Source organism: Rhinoderma darwinii, chromosome 3 (genome assembly GCF_050947455.1).
Source record: "Rhinoderma darwinii isolate aRhiDar2 chromosome 3, aRhiDar2.hap1, whole genome shotgun sequence".
NCBI lineage: Eukaryota > Metazoa > Chordata > Amphibia > Anura > Rhinodermatidae > Rhinoderma > Rhinoderma darwinii.
In genome coordinates, this window is record NC_134689.1 from 330413378 (window position 1) to 330438001 (window position 24624).

Below are 24624 nucleotides of genomic sequence, written 5' to 3' on the forward strand. Positions count from 1 at the left end.
CATTTACAATGTGTACGCTGTAAAAAAATACAATAAAAACTTTTCTTTCACTTATTAATGTGAGGCACGAGGTGTAATGAATTTAACCTCCATGTACCTCACATTAATAGTAATTAACCCCATCATGTACCTTACACATTAACCCATTATGACTGAGAAACATGATGGGGTTAATTACTATTAATGTGAGGCACGTGGAGGTTAAATTCATCATCACACCATGCGCCTCACATCAGAAAATGGAAGAACTTTTTTTTTTTTTTATTACTGTTGGCAAAGTATCGTTTTGGTATCACGAAGAATCGCTATCGAAGTCCAAATTCTGGTATCGTGACTGTCCCTACCCCACCTACCATGTGTCATTTATACCTATGTATCCCCTACCAGGATGCACACTGTTACCTATGTACCCCCTACCAGGACCCAGACTGTTACCTATGTACCAACTACCAGGATCCAGACCATTACTTATGTACCCCCTACCAGGACCCACACTACTACCTATGTACCCCCTTACAGGGCCTGTGTGCGACTGCTACCTCTGCACCCCCGATTTGGTACCATAGACACGAAGGTAATTGTTACAAGCTGGTTATGGTCACAAATGGTGTAATGCACGGAATAATAGCTGCTATAAGAAGCGCCGCTGAAACTAGAAGAGTAGGGGGAAGCCAATGAAGCGAATGGCATCCAACAGCGACCGGTTTCACCCACGCAAGGGAAAGTGACCAGAGAGCCGCGTCACCAGGCGCATTAATCTCACCGGCCTTGTCAATCATCGTCTGCTCCTCCCCGTCACATTCAGTAGCCTCTGGCCTATATGTGCCGCACAGAACAGGGGCGTCACTGGGTGGGGCGGAGCTACAGGGGTGTTTGCGGGACAAGGTGGGAGTGACCGGTGCCATGGGCGGAGGAATACCCTCAGAGGGAGGGGAGGTGACGCGGCTCAGACGGAGGGGGATGAAAAGTTAGAATAGAAGAAAATTATAGACAGAGTCAGGGGAGAAGTGCGAGCAATGAGCGGCAGGTAGAGTGTAACATAGGGACAGTGACAGGAGAACACGGGACAGTTACCTGAGTGACACAAGTGTGTGTGAACGGGAGCCACTCCGCACCCTGCTGCCCACTCGTTCTAGCCTGCATCTTGTCCTACAGGGTGCCATGTCCTCCATCCTGCCCTTCACTCCCCCAATTGTTAAGAGACTGCTGGGCTGGAAGAAGGGAGAGCAGAATGGCCAGGAGGAGAAGTGGTGTGAGAAGGCGGTGAAAAGCCTGGTGAAGAAGCTGAAGAAGACTGGACAACTGGACGAGCTGGAGAAAGCACTGGCAACCCAGAGCATCAGCACCAAGTGCATCACCATCCCCAGGTGAGGGCTGCCAACTCCTCTCTGCTCCTCCACCAGCCATGCTTGCTGTTGTCGGGACGGGGGTACTGGCATAGCAATTATTGTTATGGTGATATTTCCATCATTGCGGCTATTCTGCACTTCATGTCCTGGAGTAGAAGTGACATGAAGCACATGCTTATATAATGCTCATGACACTGTCATATGAGTTGTCACCAGTTCATGTCAGCACTGTCACAGGGTCCTGAGTACTGGAAACAAACTGTGCCCCAATTCTTCATGGCACAGACATGGGGGTGGGGGCATCATTACTGTCACTTGTACTAATCGCAGCATTGTGTATATGGGTCTTCTGTCGTCTGGTTACCCCCTGTATTCACAATATGACTGCAGAATATAATGTCTCTGGAACACTCAATATATTGATCCATGTGCCCTATAGTATAAAACTTTCCCAGAGTTCATATATTATTAATTCTGTCACCTCCCCTGAAATAAAAAAAAATATATCACCTGTAGATCTAAGTCCTGGAGTCGTCCACTTCTGTCAAGTCTTATAAAGTCTTATTAGACATTTCTTAGTTCTATCTGTTTATGAGAAATCTGAGTGACAACCAACATGGCCAGCGTTAGCCAGCTAGCAGTCTGCCCCTGAGATTTCCAAGTGGCAAGTCTGCCTAGTTAAAGGGACCTGTCACTAGGTTTAGAGCCACTAAACCCTCAGCATGCCGTTATGTAGCTGGGGTCAAAAATGGCCGTTTAGGCAATACTAAGTAAAATCAATTACACGTCACTGAGATGCGGGAGCAGCATTGGGCGCATGCGTAAAGTGCACATGAAGCCGAGGGCAGTATACTGCTCATGTGCCCGATGCCGCCGGACTCCTCTCCCAGACTCTTCTAAATAACTTAAGTAAGTTATTTTACTAACTATTGCCTAAATTGTGCTGGAGGTTTAGTGGCTCTAAACCTAGTGACCGGTTCCCTTTAATGCAGGGATACATTACCTTCTATTATATCGCAGCATAACTTGATCTAGAGTCTGGAAAGCCGGGCGACAACCCCCGGGAGGTTTAAATGGCAGCCCTGTGCTTTTTGAAAATAGCAAGGGAAGGAACAGGTATACCGTAGACTATGTTCACATCTGCGTCGGTGGCTCCTTTAGAAGTCTCCATCGTAGATAAGCCGAAAAAAAGGCTCCGCATGCTGAAGGACACCGTGACGGAAACCTGACGGAACCCATTAAAGTCAATGGGTTCCAACAAGCGCTGTTGGCGTCAGTCTTGCGACAAATCCGGCCCTTATGTTTTTTGTTGTTGTTCGTTGTTCTAGTCCTGTGATAGAGCAGAACATTTTTACAAGGTGTTCTAAAAGTAGCTCATGACATTTCCTAGTTAAATTGTTCGCCAGCTTGTTATGAACCCTGTCGGCCAATAGGAAACTACCAAGGGAGTTGTTCCCTTCCTTATATATGTCTTCAAATCAAGAAGGGCTTAAAAAGGGGTTATCTTAGATTCCATACATGTTTGTAACGCCCTTCAAAGCACGTCAAAAGTTCTGGTAGATCCATGCCACTCTATCGGCACATCTCCTTGCCTGTTGGTGAGGCACCTGATAATCTATGGATGGAGCACGAGAGTATCTCTTTTGCCATTTTAGTTTGCAACACTCCTCCACCCACAATAAAAAAAATATCCTGTTTTGCGGATACAATGAATACAGTGGCGTTTTTTGGTTAATGCAGAAAAGTTTTGCTCATTTGGACCTTCTGCAGTCTTACAATATGTCATAGGGATGTCACGATACCAGAATTTGGACTTCGATACCGATACTTTGTGTAGTATTGCGATACTCGATACCAAAACAATACTTTTGCCAATAATAATAATATAAAAAAAGTTCTTCTGTTTTCTGATGTGAGGCGCGTGGTGTGATGAATTTTGAACTTCCACGTGCCTGACATAATGGACAACATTGGGTTAATTACTATTAATGTGAGGTACGTGGAGGTTCAAAATTCATAATACCGCATGCCTCACATTAATAAGTGAAAGAAAGCAGTTTTGTATTTTATAACAGCGAAGAACATAAATTACACTATAAATGTGTTATTACGGTCACGGCGATACTGAATGTGTATATTGGTTTTTTTTGTTTTATTTAACATTACTTTATTTTATTTTTTTTTACTTTTTATTTTTAAACTTTAATGTACTGGCATATATGCTAACAGGAAATATGGTCAGACAGCCCTGGGGTCCTTCAATGAACCCTGGGCTATCTGCCCATATATGGTATGTCCCTCGATCGCAACACAGGAATTCCCTGTGACGTTATCCAAAGGTTCATCCCCCCTTCTCATTTACCTCTGAATTCTGCGGTCGGCTTTGATAGCAGCATTCAGGGGAATAGCGGCGGAGATTAGAGGTTTCTCTGATCTCCGCCGTTATAGAGCGGGGCTGCGGCTGTGTAATACAGCCATTGCCCCGCTCCTGACAGGAAGTGCATGCGCGGTCAGCATGAGGTGATGCGGCCGGCGCTGCACTAATGAGCGGCGATGCAGGCACTGAACACAGAACATGGGGGTGTTTTGCAGTGCGCCCGCCATGTTCTGTCTTCAGTGCCGGCGGTCATTAGTGCAGCGCCGGTCACATCACCTCATGCTGACCACGGGCGCACTTCTCAGGACTCAGGAGCGGGGCAATGGCTGTATCACACAGCCGCAGCCCAGCTCCCATACATTCATGTATGGTGATGCGGCCGCACAGCTTAGTATCGAAATACATGAATTAACGGTATCGAACCGTTTGAGGGTGCACAGTATCGAAACAGTATCGAAATTTCCATGCATCGCGCATCCCTACTCCATGGGTAAGCTTTATTGTCATTGGATCATACACTATTCATTCATATAAGTGGCATTTGATCCAAGGTGTCAGTGACTGTGATGCCAGCATTTTATTATTTGTGTGAGGACGACACATAATCTGCATGTTACAAAAGTGTTCCAGGCAAGGAGGGCATGTGAGTACATGTATGGGGACGGGCAGGGGGGCAGGCTGGGCTCAGGGCTGAGAATAGTACAGTTGTAAAGCTGGATTTTAGCCATTCTTCACTGAAAGTATAATCCAATTGAAGGAATTTCTTGTTTCTAAATGCGCACACACTGAGTAGTTATGTCATCTTAGATAGCATTCATTTATCTAGGGCATAAATCATCTAACACGGCTGGCATCTGAACTGGCAGAAAAACCTTAAATACTTTTTCTTTTTCTCAAGAGGAACTCCGATATGACCGTATAGCAGATATGAATTTTCTTTTGTTTTATGAGCTTAGAAAGAGAGGACTCACATTAGTAACATGATTAGTAACATGATTGAACGTCATCGGATAATAAAGGTGGCTCAGTGGGTAACACTGATGCCTTACAGCCCTGAGGTCCTGGGATCAAACTTGACTAGGGGGCTCATCTGCATGTTTTTAAGGCCACAACCAGGAGTGGATTAAAAAAAGAGAAGTAAGGGCCTGTTCACATCAGCGTTGGCTTTCCGTTCCGGGGTTCCGTCTGAGGTTTCCGTCGGGTGAACCCCGCAACGGAAAGTCAAACTGAAACCACATCTTCCATTTCCGTCACTATTGGTATCAATGGTGACGGAAACATGCTAATTTCCGTTCGTCACCATTCCGGTAGGTTTTAGTTTTTCCGACGGAATCAATAGCGCAGTCGACTCCCTAAATGAGTGTACATACAGAGACAACTGTCAATCAGTGATTAGGACCGCCCACTGGACTCCTATGCCCAGAATGAGCAGAGGTATTTGCTACAAAACTAGATCTCAATCTGCTCAGCTCTATTACATCCTGCCCACAGATTGCTCTGCATTTTTAACGTGACAGATTCCTTTTGAACAACAATCTAATCTAATAGAAAATACGATGGCCTTGGCTCCATAAAAGGTATCACTGATTTCAAAGCACGGACTATGAGATCATACTTTACTGCTCATAACTTGACAGCGCTGTACACATCTATGTGGGTGGACCATTGTGTATGATCTTGCGGATGCCAGGTAAAACGGATAGAAGTATTCTTATTGGAAAACAACCAGAGCAACATTCCTAGTGCTCAGGAACTCAGAGACCTACTGCTTGTAAGGGTATGTGCACACGACCTCTTTTCAGACGTAATGGAGGTGTTTTACGCCTCGAATTACGCCTGAAAAGACGCTCCAATACGTCGGCAAACATCTGCCCATTGCTTGCAATGGGTCTTACGATGTTCTGTGCAGACGAGCTGTCACTTTACGTGTCGCTGTCAAAATACGGCGCGTAAAATGGCGGCTCGTCAAAAGAAGTGCAGGACAATTCTTGAGACGTTTTTGGAGTGGTTTTTTCATAGACTCTATTGAAAACGCTGTGAAAACGCTGCGAAAAACGCGAGTTGCTCAAAAAACGTCTGAGAATCAGGAGCTGTTTTCCCTTGAAAACAGCTCCGTATTTTCAGACGTATTTTGTTAATCGTGTGAACATACCCTTAGGGTATGTGCACACGACAATGGCAAATACGTCTGAAATTATGGAGCTGTTTTCAGGAGAAAACAGCTCCTGAATTTCAGACGTAATTGCATGTACTCGCGTTTTTCGCGGCGTCTTTTACAGACGTAATTGGAGCTGTTCTTCATTGGAGTCAATGAAAAACGGCTCCAATTACGTCCCAAGAAGTGTCCTGCACTTCTTTGACGTGGCCGTAATTTTGAATGACAGCTCGTCTGCACAGAACATCGTAAGACCCATTGCAAGTAATGGGCAGATGTTACCGACGTTTTGGAGCCGTCTATTCAGGCGTAATTCGAGGCGTTAAACGCCTCCATTACGCCTGAAAAATGGTCGTGTGTACATACCCTAATAGTCCCTCTCGATAATGGAGTCTTTCCAATTGCTGCAAGGTAGAGCTAATAAATAAACTGAAGGACTGATAGTATGATTATGAGTTGGGAGTTAGTAACATAGAACATAGATGTGTTTCACTTCCAGGTTTTCTAGCTAGTCTTTATGTACCTGCACCTGCTGCATGACGGAAAACCATGAAATGTTAAATTGTTTGGTGTTATTTTAATTGTTTAGCTTTCACTTATTCTTTCATCCCTTTAAATCTACCTGCAAGTTCTAAGTAGTCTATGGTTTCATTATATCATATCATTTCACCTTAAAGGGGTTTTCCCATCTCATAAAGTGATGGCATATCGCTAAAATATGCCATTACTTACTGAACAGAGGGGGTCTTTCTGCATCCCCTTTCCTGTATTTTCCTGCACAATAGTGCTACAGTCACCAGCTGTTAAGGAAACTGCAGCATGGCCCATTCAGGTAAACTGCACCACAACTGTGCTGTGTGATCAAGGCCATTCTGCAACTCCCTGCTCAGCTGGTGGCTGGGAATGTAGCACTAAATGAGCACTGCAGCCCTTTCGTTCTCCGGATTGGTAGGGGTCTCCCATCAGTCAGACTCCCCATTTATCAGAAAGTGATGGCATGTCTTAGATATATGCCATCACTGAATGAAATGGGAAAACCCAAGTTGTAAGCATGTGTGTAATATCCCAATTCTAAGTGACTGACTAGAGAAACACCTTATCAGCTAATAACAAGGTGACAAGTGCTGGAGGCCAGAATACAGATTAGCAAGTGTCATAGTTTGCAGTAACAGACGCAGCTACTCATAAGCGTGGTCACTGGAAAGAAGTTGTGGAGCTTCCCCGTGAGATCCAGTTGTTCATCCATCTGCCTTTTTTAACTACCCTTAGTAAGGCCAGGATCACACACGCAGCGTTGATGCAGTTTTTGATGCATTTCTTTTAGCCAAATCCAGAAGTAGATCTAAAAGGATGGAAAGGTATAAAGAAAAGACTGATGCATCTCTTTTCTTTTGAGTCCACTCTTATGATTGGCTCAAGAAACTGAGCCATAAACTGCAACAAAACTGTTTGTGTGATCCTGGCCCAAAAGAGGAGACTTTAGAATATTATATCATTGATTCCTATGAGTTGTGCAATTTCAAGTAACCCTGAGAGAATGTCAATTCTGAATTCTGTTTCCTATATATATATATATATATATATATATATATATATATATATAGTAAGGCAGGTAGGAGCAGCACAAGTGCAAATGACAAAATAAATGGCCGGTGCTAAGCTTCAAATGATAGGAGTGACTTCTCCCCATATGATGTATAACAAAAAGACAAGAGCATGGAAGCAGCAAGTGACGTTTATTTTGCATTTGTTGGGTGAATAAACGTCACTTTTTTTCGTGAGTGCTGCTTCCATTCTCTTGTCTTTTTGTTATATATATATATAGATCTTTGTGCTATTTCATGTCTTCCGTGTCAAGTACAGTATATGCCCTCCAAAGTCATTTTAAGGTCTGCTTTGGGTATTTTTTATTATTTAGTTGTTTTAAATAATAATGTAGCTGCGAATGCCTTGTAGTTATTCCTTAGGGTATGTTCACACGCCCTATTTACGGTCGTAATTGAGGCGTTTTTCGCTTGGAATTACGGCCGAAAAAACAGCTCCAAACCGTCGGCACACATCTGCCCATTGAATACAATGGGTCTTACGGTGTTCTGTGCAGACGGGCTTTTTTTTTTAGTGCCGCTGTCAAAAGACGGTGCGTAAAAAGACGGCCGCCTCAAATAAGTGCATGTCACTTCTTGGGACGTAATTGGAGCCGTTTTTCATTGACTCCATTGAAAAACAGCTCCTATTAAGTCCGTAATGGACGCCGCGAAAAAAAAACACGTGCACTTGCAAAAACGTCTGAAATTCAGGAGCTATTTTCGCCTGAAAACAGCTCTGTAATTTCAGACGTATTTTACGTTCAGGCTTCATCCACTACAATGTATAATCCATCGGTGCATCGACTTCTCATGTGTATTGTTGCGCTACTTTTCAAGCTGCGATCTGATCACACCCATAGGAATAGGTTCAACTGAATTCAAGTGCGACTGTAGATCATGGCAAAGCTTTATTGCCTGCAATTGTGGTGCGACTTACAGACGTCTCATGTCTAAACTCTAGAAAGAGTAAATGTGGACCAGGGCAATTGGGCAAAGTTTTCCATTCACTTCTATTAATCTGCAGTTCAAGATAAGAAACTTTACATAAAAGTCCCACCAGGCTGTGACATTGTGGTTCTGTCCTATATATAAGCCAGTATTTGTAAAATAAAATGGAATTCAATCTGTTGACTGTCCATCGTCTATCATTGGACATCACTGACAAGTGTCCTGATTTGCCCCATGTCCTTTAATTCCGTTCTGTTACTGCATGTAACCTACCAGTCCGTAGAGGGGTGGTGCTGATACCCATGTGCCAGGCTTATTCTCCTTCTTTCTTTGTCTATACTTCTGGCATTAATATGTGCATATTTGTCATGGAAAGGGAAAACTTCTGCGTTTGATTATTATTATAAGTACATCGCAAGCTACATATGTTTGCAGCTAAAAGTTGGCAGTCCGATTCCACATGCTGCACCTTTGGCACTGGCTGTGTAATGATCTGTTTACTCTCAGCTCATTCACTGGTATATCGGATATTGTATTTCACGGTATCTGTCACTGTCTCATTCAGAGTACATTCCTATGTTTGTTTATACACACAAGTCGTGTGTAGCTAGCGGTGTATATCAGGGAGCGGCTGTGTTGTGAGACAGGTGTGAACCTTGCCCAGATGTGGTAACTCATGCCTAGAAAGACGTCCGATTGTGACTCATAGCTTCTGCATCTACTGGATCCCTTCAAATCATCAGCAAATGGAGTGATCAATAAGCAACTTTCAATTGGAGACTTCATAATGTGACAGGTAGACTGTGATATATTGCTAAATGCAATATTGGATCACCTACCTTTGCCTTAGGTTTCATTTCCTAACATAGTTCTGTATATAGATAGTGGTTTGAAGTCTTCACTTGTCTACAATGAGGTAATAGAGTGGTCTTTGCTTGTAATTGTTGTACAATACAGTGAAAATTGATATAGCAAGCACCATATTTCTGTTTTCCATAAGAATATATGCTTTGAAGACAACAGATACATACATGGCTGTTGAATGAATACCAAACCGGAGCACAACGCAAGGTAAAAGTATTGACCGAGTCTCCTACATGCTGTACTATAGATGAACACGGCAAAGGGAAGGCAACCTGGAAGTCTGGAGAGTGGCATTTGCTGTGCACCAGACATTTCTGTCATATAGAAGTCACTGACCCCCTGGCTGGGTATGTTGTTGTTGTCGTCTGCTCTTGACCCAAAAATAGGACAAAGCAACGCTAGGGTGAATGTAGCGTAATACATTTCCACTACATGTGCTGATATTTGTGTCATCTTGAAGCTGCAACTACACCCATAATGCACAAATGCATCATCCCAAATGGCTTGGACAATATGAGAAATTTTATGATGATATTGAGTTAGATATCACTTAGCAGAGCGAGTGCCGTCTTAAAGATACACTAAACCTTCAGTCTAATGTAGTGGAAGGGTTTTCTGGGCTTTATAAAAAAGATGTACTTTTACGGTTACCTGCATACAGCATCATTTAGTAAATTAAAAAATCGTACTCACCTTCGAGTCGATATCCGCTCCAGCACCACAGGTCCACGGTGACCTCTGTTTACATAGGCTGGAGCTGTGACTTTCCATACCAGCAGATGACCACTCCATACAATTACTGGCCGCAGTGGTGATCTCGGCACGCACATCACATGATCGCTGCAGCCAGTGATTAGTCACATGCCGCTACGACATGTCACAATTCCAGTAAAAGTGTCTGACTTTGTTTTTAATGCTCATTTAACAAGACAACCATAGCGTTCCCCCTAATAGATGCAGTGTTCCTACCTGAAAACAGTGATCCACTTGATTATGGGCATCACTTTACATTCCAGCAAGCTCCTGTACCACTCTGCACCTAGAAACAGGAATTTGGTTCTGTGAGACCAATCGGTGACTGCTTATATATGTATGTATATATATATATATATATATATATATATGTGTGTGTGTATATATATATATATATCTGCAATTTTCCGATATAGGGAAATCAGCCCCACATGTCATAACATTCATTTTGGTGAAATGTGAAAATGATTGTATCAAAACAGCAATGTGTTTGTGGTCATTCTGTGGCCAGATTGCTGGGCTTCTAACTATAGGACCTTTCTTCAGTGCTAATTGTAAGGGTGGATTCACACGCGGCAGATTTTTTTGCAGAAAATTTTGCAACTGAAAATCCGTTCCATACATCTGATAGGGTTATTTCTGCAGCAAGCACATCGATTTCTGCAACTTCTATTCAGATGAATGGAACTGATTTTCAGTCGCAGAAGTTTTTGCAGCAAAATCTGCTGCGTGTGAATCCATCCTAATAAAACCGTACTTAATGTCACCCACATATTGCGCAAAACAAAAGCTGGCTCTGGTTGTGTATATTCCCACCAGCAAGTGTGGATCAGCTGCATAGATTTCTCTACCTCCTGAGGATTTGGCATAACAAGTTGAGGGCTGTACTTTTCAATGTTTAAATTCAGTATAATTGCCGTCTTGTTAAACCCCCCATCCTGTTGTATCAGGTTGCAATATAAGAGCCCCGTTTCAATTAATGATAACCATCTGTACATGTGGATTTCTGTATATGCAGATGTTATTCTCACTACGAAACCTTCATAGTGCAGAGGGGGCGAGGAGCAGCCGTGTAGATGTGTTCCCTTTTATTGCCTCCCGCAGCTGCACGTCTACGCTCACAGAACAAATTTTCAACTCTAAATGTAGAATAGCAATAGCAAATGCGGATGCTTTTTTTGCAAATGAAAACATAGAGTTTTCATTTAATGATCATCAGTCCCTGTGTAAAGGGTTAATGGCGCAGCACTTGGATTTATATGTACAGATTGTTTTGGTAAAGTTCCAGAATTGCAAATAAAAACAGTTCTTCTCTGCTAGAAAGGAAGTTATCTGCTTAGTAAATTCAAACTTCAGTTTGTAGGCCTGTGACCTTCAGAAAATTTAGTTTCTCATTGAAATTAGATTGTAAGCTCTGTGAGAAAGTAACAAATATCATTTAGTCCAACCTATGATTTGTATGGAGCCCTAATTCAGCACTTATAGACTCTTATAGGGCTCTACTGTACCTCCGTATTCCTGTTTTCATACCGGTTTTCTTCTGTCGGAATCCATATAGAAAATAAAAAGTAGCCTGCTCCATCAGAGCGATTGACCACCGTAACACAGTACTGTGAGGAGCAATATATGGCTGTACACTGAGTGCCTGTGGCTATGTAATACTGGGCTGCAGGTACTCCGTGGGCCTCCTGACAGCCTTCATGTGCCACCAGACAACCTCTGTGTGCCTTTGGATAGCCTCCTGCTCTGCCGTGTGTACCTGCTCTAACGGAGACATTGATCCGCAAAAAAAATAAATGCGTGCATGGCCCCATACAGATGAATCGTTCAGTATGCTATCTGCAAAATCTGAAGAAAAAATGGTCGTGTGCATGAGTCTTAAAGGAAAAGTGTAGAAATAATCTGATGTTTAATCTAAGGGCTCATTCAGACAAGTGTGTTCCTCCTCCGTGTGCTGTCCGTTGAAATAACGGTCTCTTGCAAATCAATGGGGCTATTCAGACATGCCTAATTTTTCATGCAGCGTGTCCATTGCGTGAAACTCACTGCATGTCCTATATTGGTCCGTTTTTACGGACCTTTACACCTATTGAAGTCTATGGGTGTGTGGAAAAACATGGACAGCACACGGACGACATCCGCAGGCTGTCCGTGTTTCACGCATCAGTAGCTAAAGAAATGCTGAGAAATACAAAATTCAAAAAAAGGCAGTGCTTGCCGAGGATAATAACGGACCTGAAAAACGGATGCCACACGCAAAGTATGCTGATGGCACACTAGAACGCACACTGATGGCACACGGACATGAAATGCAGGAAATACGGTCCTTTTTTTGCGCACGCAAATCGGACACACGCTGGTGTGAATGTAGCCTTAAGACTAGGGTATGTCCATTTGCTGTGCAGTTGAATGCAGTAAAGTTTCTCTGTTTATCTGTCACTTCAGACTGGAAATAGGCTGTGTGTTTTTCTATGGGTTTACTTACAGGAAGTTCAGAAAAAAGTCTTCCCTCATGATCCACTGAGGAATGTTTGTCCACACTTTAGCGTTCCAGAAGGAAGGGGGAATATGCCGTTTACTTCTGTTATCTTTTGCACACACAGGTCATGCAATCTATAAGAACTAATAGGTTATAACTTGAGAAAGTGATAAACGCCAACCCCAACGATCTACTCCACTGTCATCTGAAGATGAGGTCGTCCTCTTCTTGAACTCATAGGCCCTGTTGTGGTTGGCCATTCCTACCTGCCCATGCTTTATCTCAAATATCTCCAGTTTTGATAGTATCCGATCCAATAAAGTGCCATGATATACCTAGTGTTTGGACAGCTATATGCTTAAATGACCTTGTGGATTTTATATCTGAATCTTGCTACATGATATCACTTATAACATAGTGTTTTTGACATTTTGGAGAAGGGAGTAAGGCTATGTTCACACTGCGTTTTTCCCGTACGTTTCACGTATGCATCTGGAAAGCACACAGTGCATACGTCAAATGTACTCATAGGTCCCATTATACAGACGGAGGTCAAAAGAGTGTTCTGGGTGACGGATGCCGCTGTATGATCGGGGAGGGTGCTGGGACTCCGTCACCTGACTCTATTCCCTGAAATCTCATCACCCCACACTGCTCTGACTGAACAGATCGAGGGACACTGTCATTGCAGTCGGGACAGCAGCAGTAAGAAAAAGCTGGGTGACAGGATCGGGTGAAGGAATCTCAGCACCCACTCTCCCTCTGTCCTGTTCCCTATGCTGCCCCTTTTAAACAATTGCAGGCAAGCCTGCAGTCCACCTGCATTGCGAGCCAACTAATCACCCTTCAAGATCTGCAAAGCAGCTGGAGTCCCCAGCTGCTAATCTCCGCCCAGGGAAATTACGGCACTGGAGCTTCCCTGGGATAGCCCCAGTGACATAATTGTCCATATATGCGGATCGGGTGCAGGCTTTGCTCCTGCTTGCATACAGCAGCACTGCATTTGTTTAAGGGTCGGAGGGGCTGCTTAGGGGACAGAATAGATGGACAGAGGGTGCTGGAAATCTGTCACCCCTTTGAGATCTTTAAAGCAGCCGGAGTCACCGGCTCCTTATCATTGCCTGGGAAAGTTACTTCGCTGGAGTTTCCCTGGGGTAGCCAAAGTGATGAAACTGTCCATATATGGACAGTTACGTCGCTAGGACTACCCCAGAGAAGCTTCAGTGTTGTAGCTTCCCTGAGTGGAGATAAGTGGGGACTCTGGCTGCTTTGAAGACCTTGAAAGGGAGGATAGTCGAGCAGCCGTGCAGGTAGGTGTGGGGTTGTACTTTAAGGAAGTCATGAGGAGATCTTCTCCAGGAAGCTCCAGTGATAACTGTCCATATATAGAGATAGAGATATATATATATATCTCTAAGTGTAAGACAGTCACCGGAGCCCGGAGCTTCCCGACGTTTCTGTTTAATGTTTATGCCATGAACTGAGTCATGAGGTTCATGGATAATGGATACCATTATAGTCAATGGGGGATGGATTCCACTGTATGGCATCTACCAAAGCTTACTTCAACGTATAAGTCGGAATATTTTGCCGACGTATATTTTAAAACAGAGACCATAATGCAGTGTAAACAGGGCCTAACAAAACCCTTGAAATAGAAATGAAATAACTGTTGACCTTAGCCCGTATAGACTTTAGATTGTGGGTATGTGCTGTTGAAATGTGCAGGATCCGCTGACAAAAATATAAGTGCTGCCATTGTGCAAAGCTGGTGCATTGAAGGCATTTCTGTCTGTTTGGAGTTTTTATGCTTCCTACTTATATGTTTGGATGTTCTTGTTGGTTCAAAGGGATTTAATGGTTTGTTGTGAGTGAGAAATTGGATTATAGATTCCCCTGGGCCAGGTACTAGCATCTTATGTCTGGATGAAGTATACGTTTATATACGTTATAAATAAACTCTATAGGCAACAAAAGAAAATATTGTATATACATTCAGTGCCTTGAAATTGGTTGAATTTTGTCTGATTCTACTTAAAGGCTATGTAAACCTTTGATGGGCATTTTTTTTTTTGAATAAACAGGTTGATCATTGTGTTTGGTGTAACTTTATAATTAGTCTTTATTAAAAATATTTTTAACTTTTTTTAGATGCAGCTGCTCTGTATTCTGTATACAGATCAGCTGTATGTAGCGCAAAATCCTGTTCCCGTCAGGTCCGCGGGACTGACGGTTTCAGTGACAGAGGGTCCTGCGTGTCGATCCACCTGTTATCCAACACATCTAAGTTCAGAGACACATAGGACCTGCTGACACTGAACCTGTCAGGTCCGCGGGACTGACGGATTCAAGTCAAAATGAAAGATACAGCTGCTCTGTAGAGAGGATACAGAACAGCTGTATCTAAAAACACATTTTTAATAAAGACTAATTCTAAAGTTGCACTAATCACACTGGAGATACACTATTAGGCCTTATTTACACGAACGTGTACGTTTTGCGCGTGTAAAAAACGCAGCATTTTGCGTGCGTTGCAGTTCCGTGTGTCATCAGTGTTTGGTGTGTGTCTGCGTTATTTTCGCGCATATGGCATCCTTATGTCACACGGTTTTGAAGTTTACAAAATTAAATGAAGGAGGTGGTTTTCTTTTTCCCATAATTTCTCGAGCAACTGTTGCGTGAATCACGCACAGGACACGGATGTGCGTCCGTGTGTTGTCTGTGATTTTCACGCACCCATTGACTTCAATGGGTGTGTGATGCGCAAAAAACGCTCAAGTATAGGACATGCAGTGAGTTTCACGCAGCAGACACACGCTGCGTGAAAAACACGGAATGTCTGAATGGCCCCATTGACTTACATAGGTCCGTGCGACGTGCGTGAAATACGCTCTTGTAAATAAGGCCTTACTCAGGGTTGGAAAAGAATAAAGCAATAATCCCAAACAAGTTAGGTGCCAGTGACAGATATTTAGGCACATTGAATACTTGGATTTATCTAATTCTGCAATATTTCATGCTGCAAAGGAGTTAGTATAATATTTCATAATGTATCGTTGTTTTGTTAGGGGTGACGGGGGGATTTAAACGTTTGTTCAGTTGTGATCCTAGCGGATGCACCCCAAATAGCAGAGCCGGCTTGTGGTTGGTTTGAGTTTCCCCAACAGAAGCTTCTTTCCATTTTTCAGGCAATAAATAGTTCTCCTCTTTAACCACAAACCATGTGACTTTGGAATCTGTGCACAGGGAGTGGTTCATACACAGCTACTTCTGTGTACACCCGGACCATTCCTCTCCCATCTCAATACTCACCGGAGGCTGTCTGTGTATATAGATTGACTTATGCCCCGTAGATTTGGGGTGCTGCAACTCAAGCCTGGAGCTTTTATTTATCACTGGACAGAGGTTTTATACTTAAGTGATATCTGAAAAATAAACTAACCTGTGCCACATATGTATCAATGTGTCAAACTCCAGAGAAACATCCATCAAGACTGCTATTTTGTTTCTCTTTCTAAGAGCAAAAAAACTTTTTTTAACTGGCTGACAAAAAAAACATTTTTTCTTTTCGACTGATAAGTGAGATATATCACATACGTATACTTAACCACATCCTTTCTATCAACAACAAGTTGTCAGTAGGTGTCCCAGTATATTCCTTCTATATTCATTTTTATGATGTACATCAGATGTCCCAATTTTTGTATGGCGTAATTATCAATGAACATGTGAATGTCCCAGGAATCTCATAGTCCTGCTGGGTGTTGGGGATCCGTATCTTGTCTGGACAGGACACAATGAAGAACATTTGAAAGTTGTATTGAAAGACAATTGTAAATCCCAAAGAGACAGAAGGGTCTGGGAATACAAATTTCCAACAGTCTTTGACACACTTAAAGGGAACCTGTCACCAGCATTTCACCTATTGAACTCCTCTCACCCCTCGCTGGCCACTGCTGATATTGAACGCATGAGTTGAGTCAACCTAACACAATAATATTTACAACCGCTCTTTTTTTGCTGACATTTTATAACTCATATTATTTCACTCTACCCTCCAAAAACAAAATGACACAAAAACCTGTAAGGAAGTCGTGTGACCATTACACTGATAGGAATGTATTGATTCGCGCAACAATGGCAACTGTGGCACTAAGTTACAACAAAACACTTTCAACCAAATTCTGCAGGACAATTGTACCCCAGTGTAAATGAATGGAGATCAGGGCAGGTGCGCACAAGTTGCATAACTTTCACATTCACTTTTATTGAACTCAAAGTTAGAAAATGTACATGAATTGTGTATAAACCACGCAAACTGTGTCGTTGTCTAGCACCGGCCTGTGCTAATGGCACTACTTGCTGCACTATCAAATGGAAAGCAGAAAAAACAAACTAATATTTGTAAATGTGCCCTACGGTTCCTTTGTCATCCCTACTGTGAGGGCAGATTCAGACGAACGTTGCGTTTTTGCGCGCGCAAAAAACATTTGACAGCTGCGTGTGTCATCCGTGTATGATGCGCGGCTGCGTGATTTTCGCGCAGCCGCCATCCTAGAGATGAGGCTAGTCGACGGCCGTCACTGTCCAAGGTGCTGAAAGAGCTAACTGATCAGCAGTAACTCTTTCAGCACCCTCGACAGTGAATGCCGAACACAATATCGAGAAACCTGTTAAAAAAAAAGAAAAAGTTCGTACTTACCGAGAACTTCCCGGCCGTTGCCTTGGTGACGCGTCCTTGGTGACGAGTCCTTGGTGACGCGCCTCTCTTGACATCGGGCCCCACCTCCCTGGATGACGCGGCAGTCCATATGACCGCTGCAGCCTGTGCTTGGCCTGTGATTGGCTGGAGCTGTCACTTGGACTGAATTGTCATCACGGGAGGTCAGACTGGAGGAAGAAGCCGGGAGTTATCGGTAAGTCAGAACTTCGTTTTTTTTTACAGGTTCATGTTTTTTGGGATCGGTAGTCACTGTCCATGGTGCTGAAACAGTTTAACTCTTTCAGCACCCTGGACAGTGACTATCTCCTGACGTCGCGTACCGGAATTTTTTTTGCCGGGTTCGGCCGAAACCGGTGAGGTTCGGTTCGATTGTCCGGGTTCGCTCATCGCAAAGACACTCCATTTGGATGTTTGGAAACAGAAAAGCACGTGGTGCTTTTCTGGTTACATTCATCCTTTTGACAGCTGGTGCGCTGCTTCCGTGCGACCTGCGTGGTTTTCACGCACCCATTGACTTCAATGGGTGCGTGATGCGCGAAATACGCGGAGATATTGAACATGTCGCGCTTTTTGCGCAGCTGACAAACGCTGCGCAAAAAGCACGGACTGTCTGTACTGCCCCATAGACTTGTATTGGTCTGTGCGTGGCGCGTGAAAACCACGCGGCCCGCACGGACCGAATACACGTTCGTGTGAATCCCCCCTGAAAGTGACAGCTCTTGCAGCTGCTGCCTCCTGGGGAGCCTCTGTTCAGAAGACCGCAGCAGCAAGAGCTGACTCTTCACACTAGTGATGGCAAAATGACATTTGCCTGCCCAAAGATGTTTGGCATGAATACAGAATTATAGTCAACAATTGGCCACTTATAGAATGCTTTACCTGCCTCTACAACAAGCTTCTTTGATGTGGAGATGGGAGTAGGGGTTCCCTGGGAGAGAAAACTTGTTATTTTCTTTTTTTTCAGGGGTTCCCCATTCTAAAAAAAAGATTGGTAGTCACTGGCTTACATAGAAAGATTTTTCTTTGGTGTTCAGTTTCTTTTTATGTGAAGATAGAAATGAAACTATTTACACACAGGCCTGATATTGAGAGAAGGCATAAGGAAACCAAAGTAGTATTCTGCCTGCAGCATGGCATGCACAAGGGTGTTTGTGTTCATTGTTGTAACTCTGGAATAAAAATTGTGAATCAAATCTGCCAAATAGAGATAAAGGCCCTGTTCACACAGAGTTTTATGGCGCTGATTTTGACGTGGAAACCACGTCGGAATCGGCGCCAAAAAACGCCTGAAACCGACTCCCAATGCCGTAAGAGGAAAAAAAAGCTACATGCTCTTTCTTCCCGCGGTTCCTTCTCTGACCTTCAATTAAAATCAATGGGAGTCAAAGAACATGCAGGCAGGTCAAAATCTGCCTCAAACTTCCGGAAGGAATTTTAGGGCAGATTTGTTCTCCGTGTGAACAGGGCCAAACGCTTCTTTTATTTCTAGATCCAGTCCTAGTTTTGGCTAAATAATACGACTACTATTAACAAAAATAGTAATAATAATAATAAAAATCCTGCAAAACTCAACTTGTAAAGTGTCTTTCCTATGACACTATTGTTGAAAGTACCTCCTTCACCTTGTTTTTCTTACCCAGAAAATCTCATTATTAAATAAGGGGGTTGCCCAGTTTAAAGGGAACCTTTCACCAGCATTTCACCTATTAAACCAGCAATACCAGGTGGTAGTGGGTGAAAAATCATTTCTATATAACCTATAATTGTCTTCTTAGTCGGCTCTGTAGGTTTAGTATTCAGTTATTTGGTGTTCCCACACCGTATGCTAATGAGCATAAAAGAGTCAAATCTTCATTCCTCAAGTCTTTCCGAGTTGACTCCGCCTCCTATCTTTTGATTGACAGCTCCTCACCTCCCCCCAGCACACAGAATCCTGCGCTTGTGCATTGATGTCCTGTCCTGGGGTGTGAGCACAAGGGGACACCGGATTATTACGATAAAAGGCGCAAAATGTTTGCAGACCGTTATTTACAGTCGGAGGAGGAGTTTAGGAGCGGGGATAATGGCAATGAACTTTTGATAGCAGCGGCCAGTGAGGGATAAGTAAAGTTCAATAGGTGAAATGCTGGTGACAGGTTCCCTTTAAGCAAATAAATGTTATTTTTTTTGTATAATGAAAAGTTCTACAATTTTCCGATATATTTTCTGTATTAATTCCTCACAGTTTTCAAGATCTCTGCTTGTTCTTATTCAGTAGAAACATTCATTGTTTGCTTACAGTGTATACTATTCTGTCCCTGGTCATGTGATGGACACACAGGTGCTCGGCTCGTTACAGTTACAGTATGTGTATCAGAGCTGTGTCTTCTAATGATCCCAGCACCTGTGTGTCCATCACATGACCATGGACAGAATTGTATACACTGGAAGAAAACAATGAATGTTCAGACTGAATGACAACAAGCAGAGATCTTGAGGAATAAATACAGAAAGTAAATTGGAATAGTATAACTTTTAATTATACAAAATAAATAATATTAATTTGCTGAAACTGGGCAATCACTTTAAGGAATCTGCCCTGGCGAACACCTGATTGCTGTGGGTCCCGCTTCTGAATGTGAAGGAAGTTTTGGCCGGACACACATGTCCCTTGGAGTGGCTGCCACAGGAGAAATGTTAGAATTTTTAATATTTATGTAATCCTGGCTTTGGCTTGGAATAAAAATGCATAAAAACTGCAGCAAACTCAGCAATGTGTGAACAAGTCCTTAACCTAAGCATATTTTTGGTTGGAACTGGTATATATTTCGAGTAAGCCTATGGAAAACTCTATTCAGAAGTTTTCTTGGATGGTCCCAAACCCAAGATCTCAGTGTAACCGCTGAGCCACCCTGAAATATCACATGCACATGAAACTCGACAAGTCTGACATTCAGAACTAGGAAAACGCTGGATTGAATTTTTAACAGAAGAGGACCACTGAAGGACGTATATTTACTAGTCATTGTTTAACTTTAGGGGGAAATGCTCTTTAATGGAAAATGAATGTTCATAATTCCTGATAAACAAACCAATATTTTGTTCCTTGACATCCATCTCCGTTGTGGGCTTGGTAAGATTAGGTGCGGGGCAGAGTGCAGACAGCACCAGGGTGAGAGCTCCAGGCATTAATGCAATTAGTCTGAACAGGCGGCTGCTTACAGTAATAGGCGGCACTCGCAGGGATCACGTTGCTGCAGACAGTGTATTCAATCTCCACTCAAGAACACCAGGATCTGACTGCTCCATCTTAACCCTTTACTCCCCTGCACTTTCCACATACAAATGAAGGGCTTCTCCTTCACTGGATTTGTGGCAGCTATTTCTGGCAGTATTCCACATGTTGTATAACCAGTTTCTGAAGCATTCGACATTCATTTATATAATATAAGCTGTGGTAATAGTAGACATTTTTTAGGGCAATTTGTACTCGCTCATTAGACTTGGTTTTGTCAATAAATCGAAGTAGAATTTTTTGGTTGTATTTAATTAGTAGACTGGATGAAACTACTATTATATGTTTGGATGCAGTTTGTATAGAATGTGTCCTTTATTTATTACAGACATTTTTTTTCCTCTGCAGTTTCAGAGCATGCTTCCTTTAATGAAGATTGTAATATTCTCTAGTTGTGTTTTTGTGGGTCCTCCCAGTTGACTTAAAAGGGTAAAACTGCAGTATAAGCAACTGCACGCAAAATAATGTGTGGTAAGTCACATCTGGATTTCAATGGTGATTGTTCTAGGTACAGAGAGGCTTTTTAAAGCGTACCTAACCTTTCAGGTGACTTACAGAATAAGCTGCCATATGTGTGTACATGAGGAATAACACTATTTCTGACCATTATATGACTTGAATTTTGCATTTAGCAGTTTTCCCCTATGCAGGCTCTATCTCTAATTCTCTGCTTTCTCTAAGCTAGTGGGTGGTATTTAACTGCTATCATGTCTCCTATACAAAGCACACACATAGCAGAAAACATCCTCATCTACAATCTCTTTGTAGCATACCCTCAGGAACCGCAGCAACATAGAGGCCATCATACAGCAGTAATGAGCAGTGTAGCTGTGAATCCAGCACTGGGGTGAAATAGAACAACCACTAGAAGCTGCAGCAGCATCTCTATGTGTCTCTCTGCCTCTCTCACTGCTCCTGCTCCCCTCTCCATAGACTTATATGGTCAGCTGTAACCTTATCCCTTAGTGAGCGGATAGTGCATCTTGTCTTGAGACAAAAAGCAGTAAATTCATAGTGAGTAAACATTTAAATGGAGGGGGCAAAGGAGGAGTCTAATAAGTGGAGAAAGACATTTTATGTAATAAGATATATTACAGAGTTTCTGATATTCACTTGTACTATTGATTTGTGAAAAGTTTGTTAAAAAGTTACTGACCATTTTAGAAAAAACATCCACCAAATTTAACTGGATACAGTAGTGGTGCGCCACCATTGTTGCCTGTGTGTGGACAAGGCCTAAAACCTCTGCATGGGAAGGGATGATTCTATGATTCTGTACAAGATGCGCCAAATTTCTCACAGTGACTCATTCTGTATGATAAATCTGGGGTATCTTACTAGACATGTTGGGCTACATTCAGACGTGCGTGCTCGATTTGCGCACTTAAAAAACACTGCATTTTTCCTACTTTTCATGTCTGCGTGTCATCAGTGTGCGTTGCGTGTGGCATGCGCTTTTCACGCCCGTGCAAGCACTAGGTGTGCAAAAACACACCAATATAGGACATGCAGTGGGTTTCATGCATCCCACACTCGCTGCGTGAAAACTCACTGTCTGAATAGCCCCATTGAAATGAATGGGTCCGTGTGCTGTGAGTTATTTCAATGCACAGCATGCGGACGAGGAACACGCTCATCTAAATGAGCCCTTAGACACTTTTGTCTATCGATACTTCATAAATGTAGCGCACAGTTTTATGACTCAATTGGGGGAGGGGATTTACTAATACTGGCGTTTCATACGGCAGTCTTAAACTAAAGTGGGCTGAAATAGGAAGCGCCAAATTTATTAAGAGGGGCACGATGTAACGTTATGGTAAATCTGTCAGGCCGCAGAGGGCCCCGTCCCTCAGCTAAACCCTGCCCACTTTTTATTTTGGAAAGTGGCAAGTAGTGTGAAAAGTCACAAATCATAGAAAAAATCTAGCATGCTCCATTATCGGCAACTTTTTTTGCCATTACAATGGCGCAAAAGGCTTTGATAAATTCCACCCTATGAATGGTATAATATAGTAGAGTCTGGTTCCAATTTGGTTACACAAGCACAGCCCTTGTGAGTACATCAGCTACAAGCTACAAATTTATAAAATTGAGGTGTTAAATTGTAGTTCTAAGGTGTGAAATAAATAGGGATCAAATAGCAGAGTACCTGTATACCTGAAAGCTCATACTTCCTAGAAGGCTCAGTGTTAAAAACTATGTACACCTTTGAAATCATTTATTTTTTTTAAATAAAAATTCCTATCAGTTTGATGGGTGCAACTTTTAAAATACTTCTTATTAAAAAAGTATTTGTACTTTTTGAGATACAGCTGAACCTGCCAGTCCCGGGGACCTGACAGATTCAGCGCTAGATACAGCTGTTCTGTATATGGACTATAAAAGCAGCTGTATCTCAAAAAGTAAAAATAATTTTTAATAAAAAGTATTTTGAAAGTTGCATCAATCACACTGATAGACATTTTTATTTAAAAAATTATTTCAAAGGTGTACATAGCCTTTAAAATCTGCGCTGTAGAAAGATTATTCATCCAGATCACTCTAGGAATTGGATGCTTCCATAGTTCTCCATAGATAATGTATATCTAATCCATAGAGGCTGCCCATAGTGATGATAGTCATGTATAGTTTTTATATCACTTACACTTTTGGTTACTGTTTATGTAGTGTCTCTGAAGCTGGCCATTGATGTAATGATTATTAACAATCCAATCAATTTTATGATCGTCGCAATTTTCGACAATGGTGCTGGAAATGACATGACCGATGGAAATCTGCTCTGTTGATCGGATCACTTTTTTTTAATGCTCTTAAAGAGGCTCTGTCACCACATTATAAGTGCCCTATCTTGTACATAATGTGATCGGCGCTGTAATGTAGATTACAGTGTTTTTTATTTAGAAATACGATCATTTTTCACGGAGTTATGACCTATTTTAGCTTTATGCTAATGAGTTTCTTAATGGAGAACTGGGCGTGTTTTACTTTTTGGCCAAGTTGGCGTTGTACAGAGGAGTGTATGACGCTGACCAATCACTGACCAGTCAGCGTCATACACTTCTCTCCATTCATTTACACAGCACATAGTAATATAGCTATATCGCTATGTGCAGCCACATACACAAAAACAGTGTCCTGACAGTGAATATACATTACCTCCAGCTAGGACGTGATGTCTATTCATAATCCTGACACTTCGCTAACGTTTCTGTGAGATTTACAGCAAGTCAAGCGTAATCTCGTTTTAATTGACAGTTTACAGCGTAATCTCGCGAGATTACACTTGCCTTGCTGTAAATCTCACAGAAACGTTAGCGAAGTGTCAAGATACTGAATAGACATCACATCCTGGCTGGAGGTAATGTATATTCATTGTCAGGACACTGCAGTAACGTTATTGTGTGTATGTGGCTGCACATAGTGATGTAGTAAGATCACTATGTGCTGTGTAAATGAATGGAGAGAAGTGTATGACGCCGATTGGTCACTGATTGGTCAGCGTCATACACTTCTCTCCACAATGCCCACTTGGCCAAAAGGTAAAACACGCCCAGTTGTCCATTAAGAAACTCATTAGCATAAATCTAAAATAGGTCATAACTCCATCAAAAATTATTGTTTTTCTAAATAAAAAAAACACTGCTGTAATCTACATTACAGCGCCGATCACATTATGTACAAGATAGGCCACTTATAATGTGGTGACAAAGCCTCTTTAAAGAGGCTCTGTCACCACATTATAAGTGCCCTGTCTCCTATATAAGGAGATGGGCGCTGTAATGTAGGTGACAGTAATGCTTTTTATTTTAAAAAACGATCTATTTTCACAACGTTAGGAGCGATTTTAGTTTATGCTAATGAGCTTTCTTAATGCCCAAGTGGGCGTACTTTTACTTTCGACCAAGTGGGCGTTGTACAGAGGAGTGCATGACGCTGACCAATCGGCATCATGCACTCCTCTGCATTCATTTACACTGCACTAGCGATATAGTTATATCACTATGTGCAGCCACATACACAAACCCTAACATTACTACAGTGTCCTGATAATGAATACACATGACAATCCAGCCTGGACGTCATGTGTACTCAGAATCCTGACACTTCTGAATCTTT

At 42.4% G+C, this 24624-nt stretch overlaps 1 protein-coding gene across 1 annotated transcript in view; it reads left to right on the forward strand.

The window, feature by feature from the left end:
• Positions 1-893: 893 nt before the first annotated feature.
• Positions 894-24624, forward strand: part of SMAD3 (SMAD family member 3) — a 104812-nt gene continuing 81081 nt past the window's right edge. The window contains exon 1 of the mRNA XM_075858329.1: positions 894-1367. Within this exon, the coding sequence (XP_075714444.1) occupies positions 1162-1367 (206 nt within the window). The 5' untranslated portion in view covers positions 894-1161. The remainder of the gene's footprint in view (positions 1368-24624) is intronic.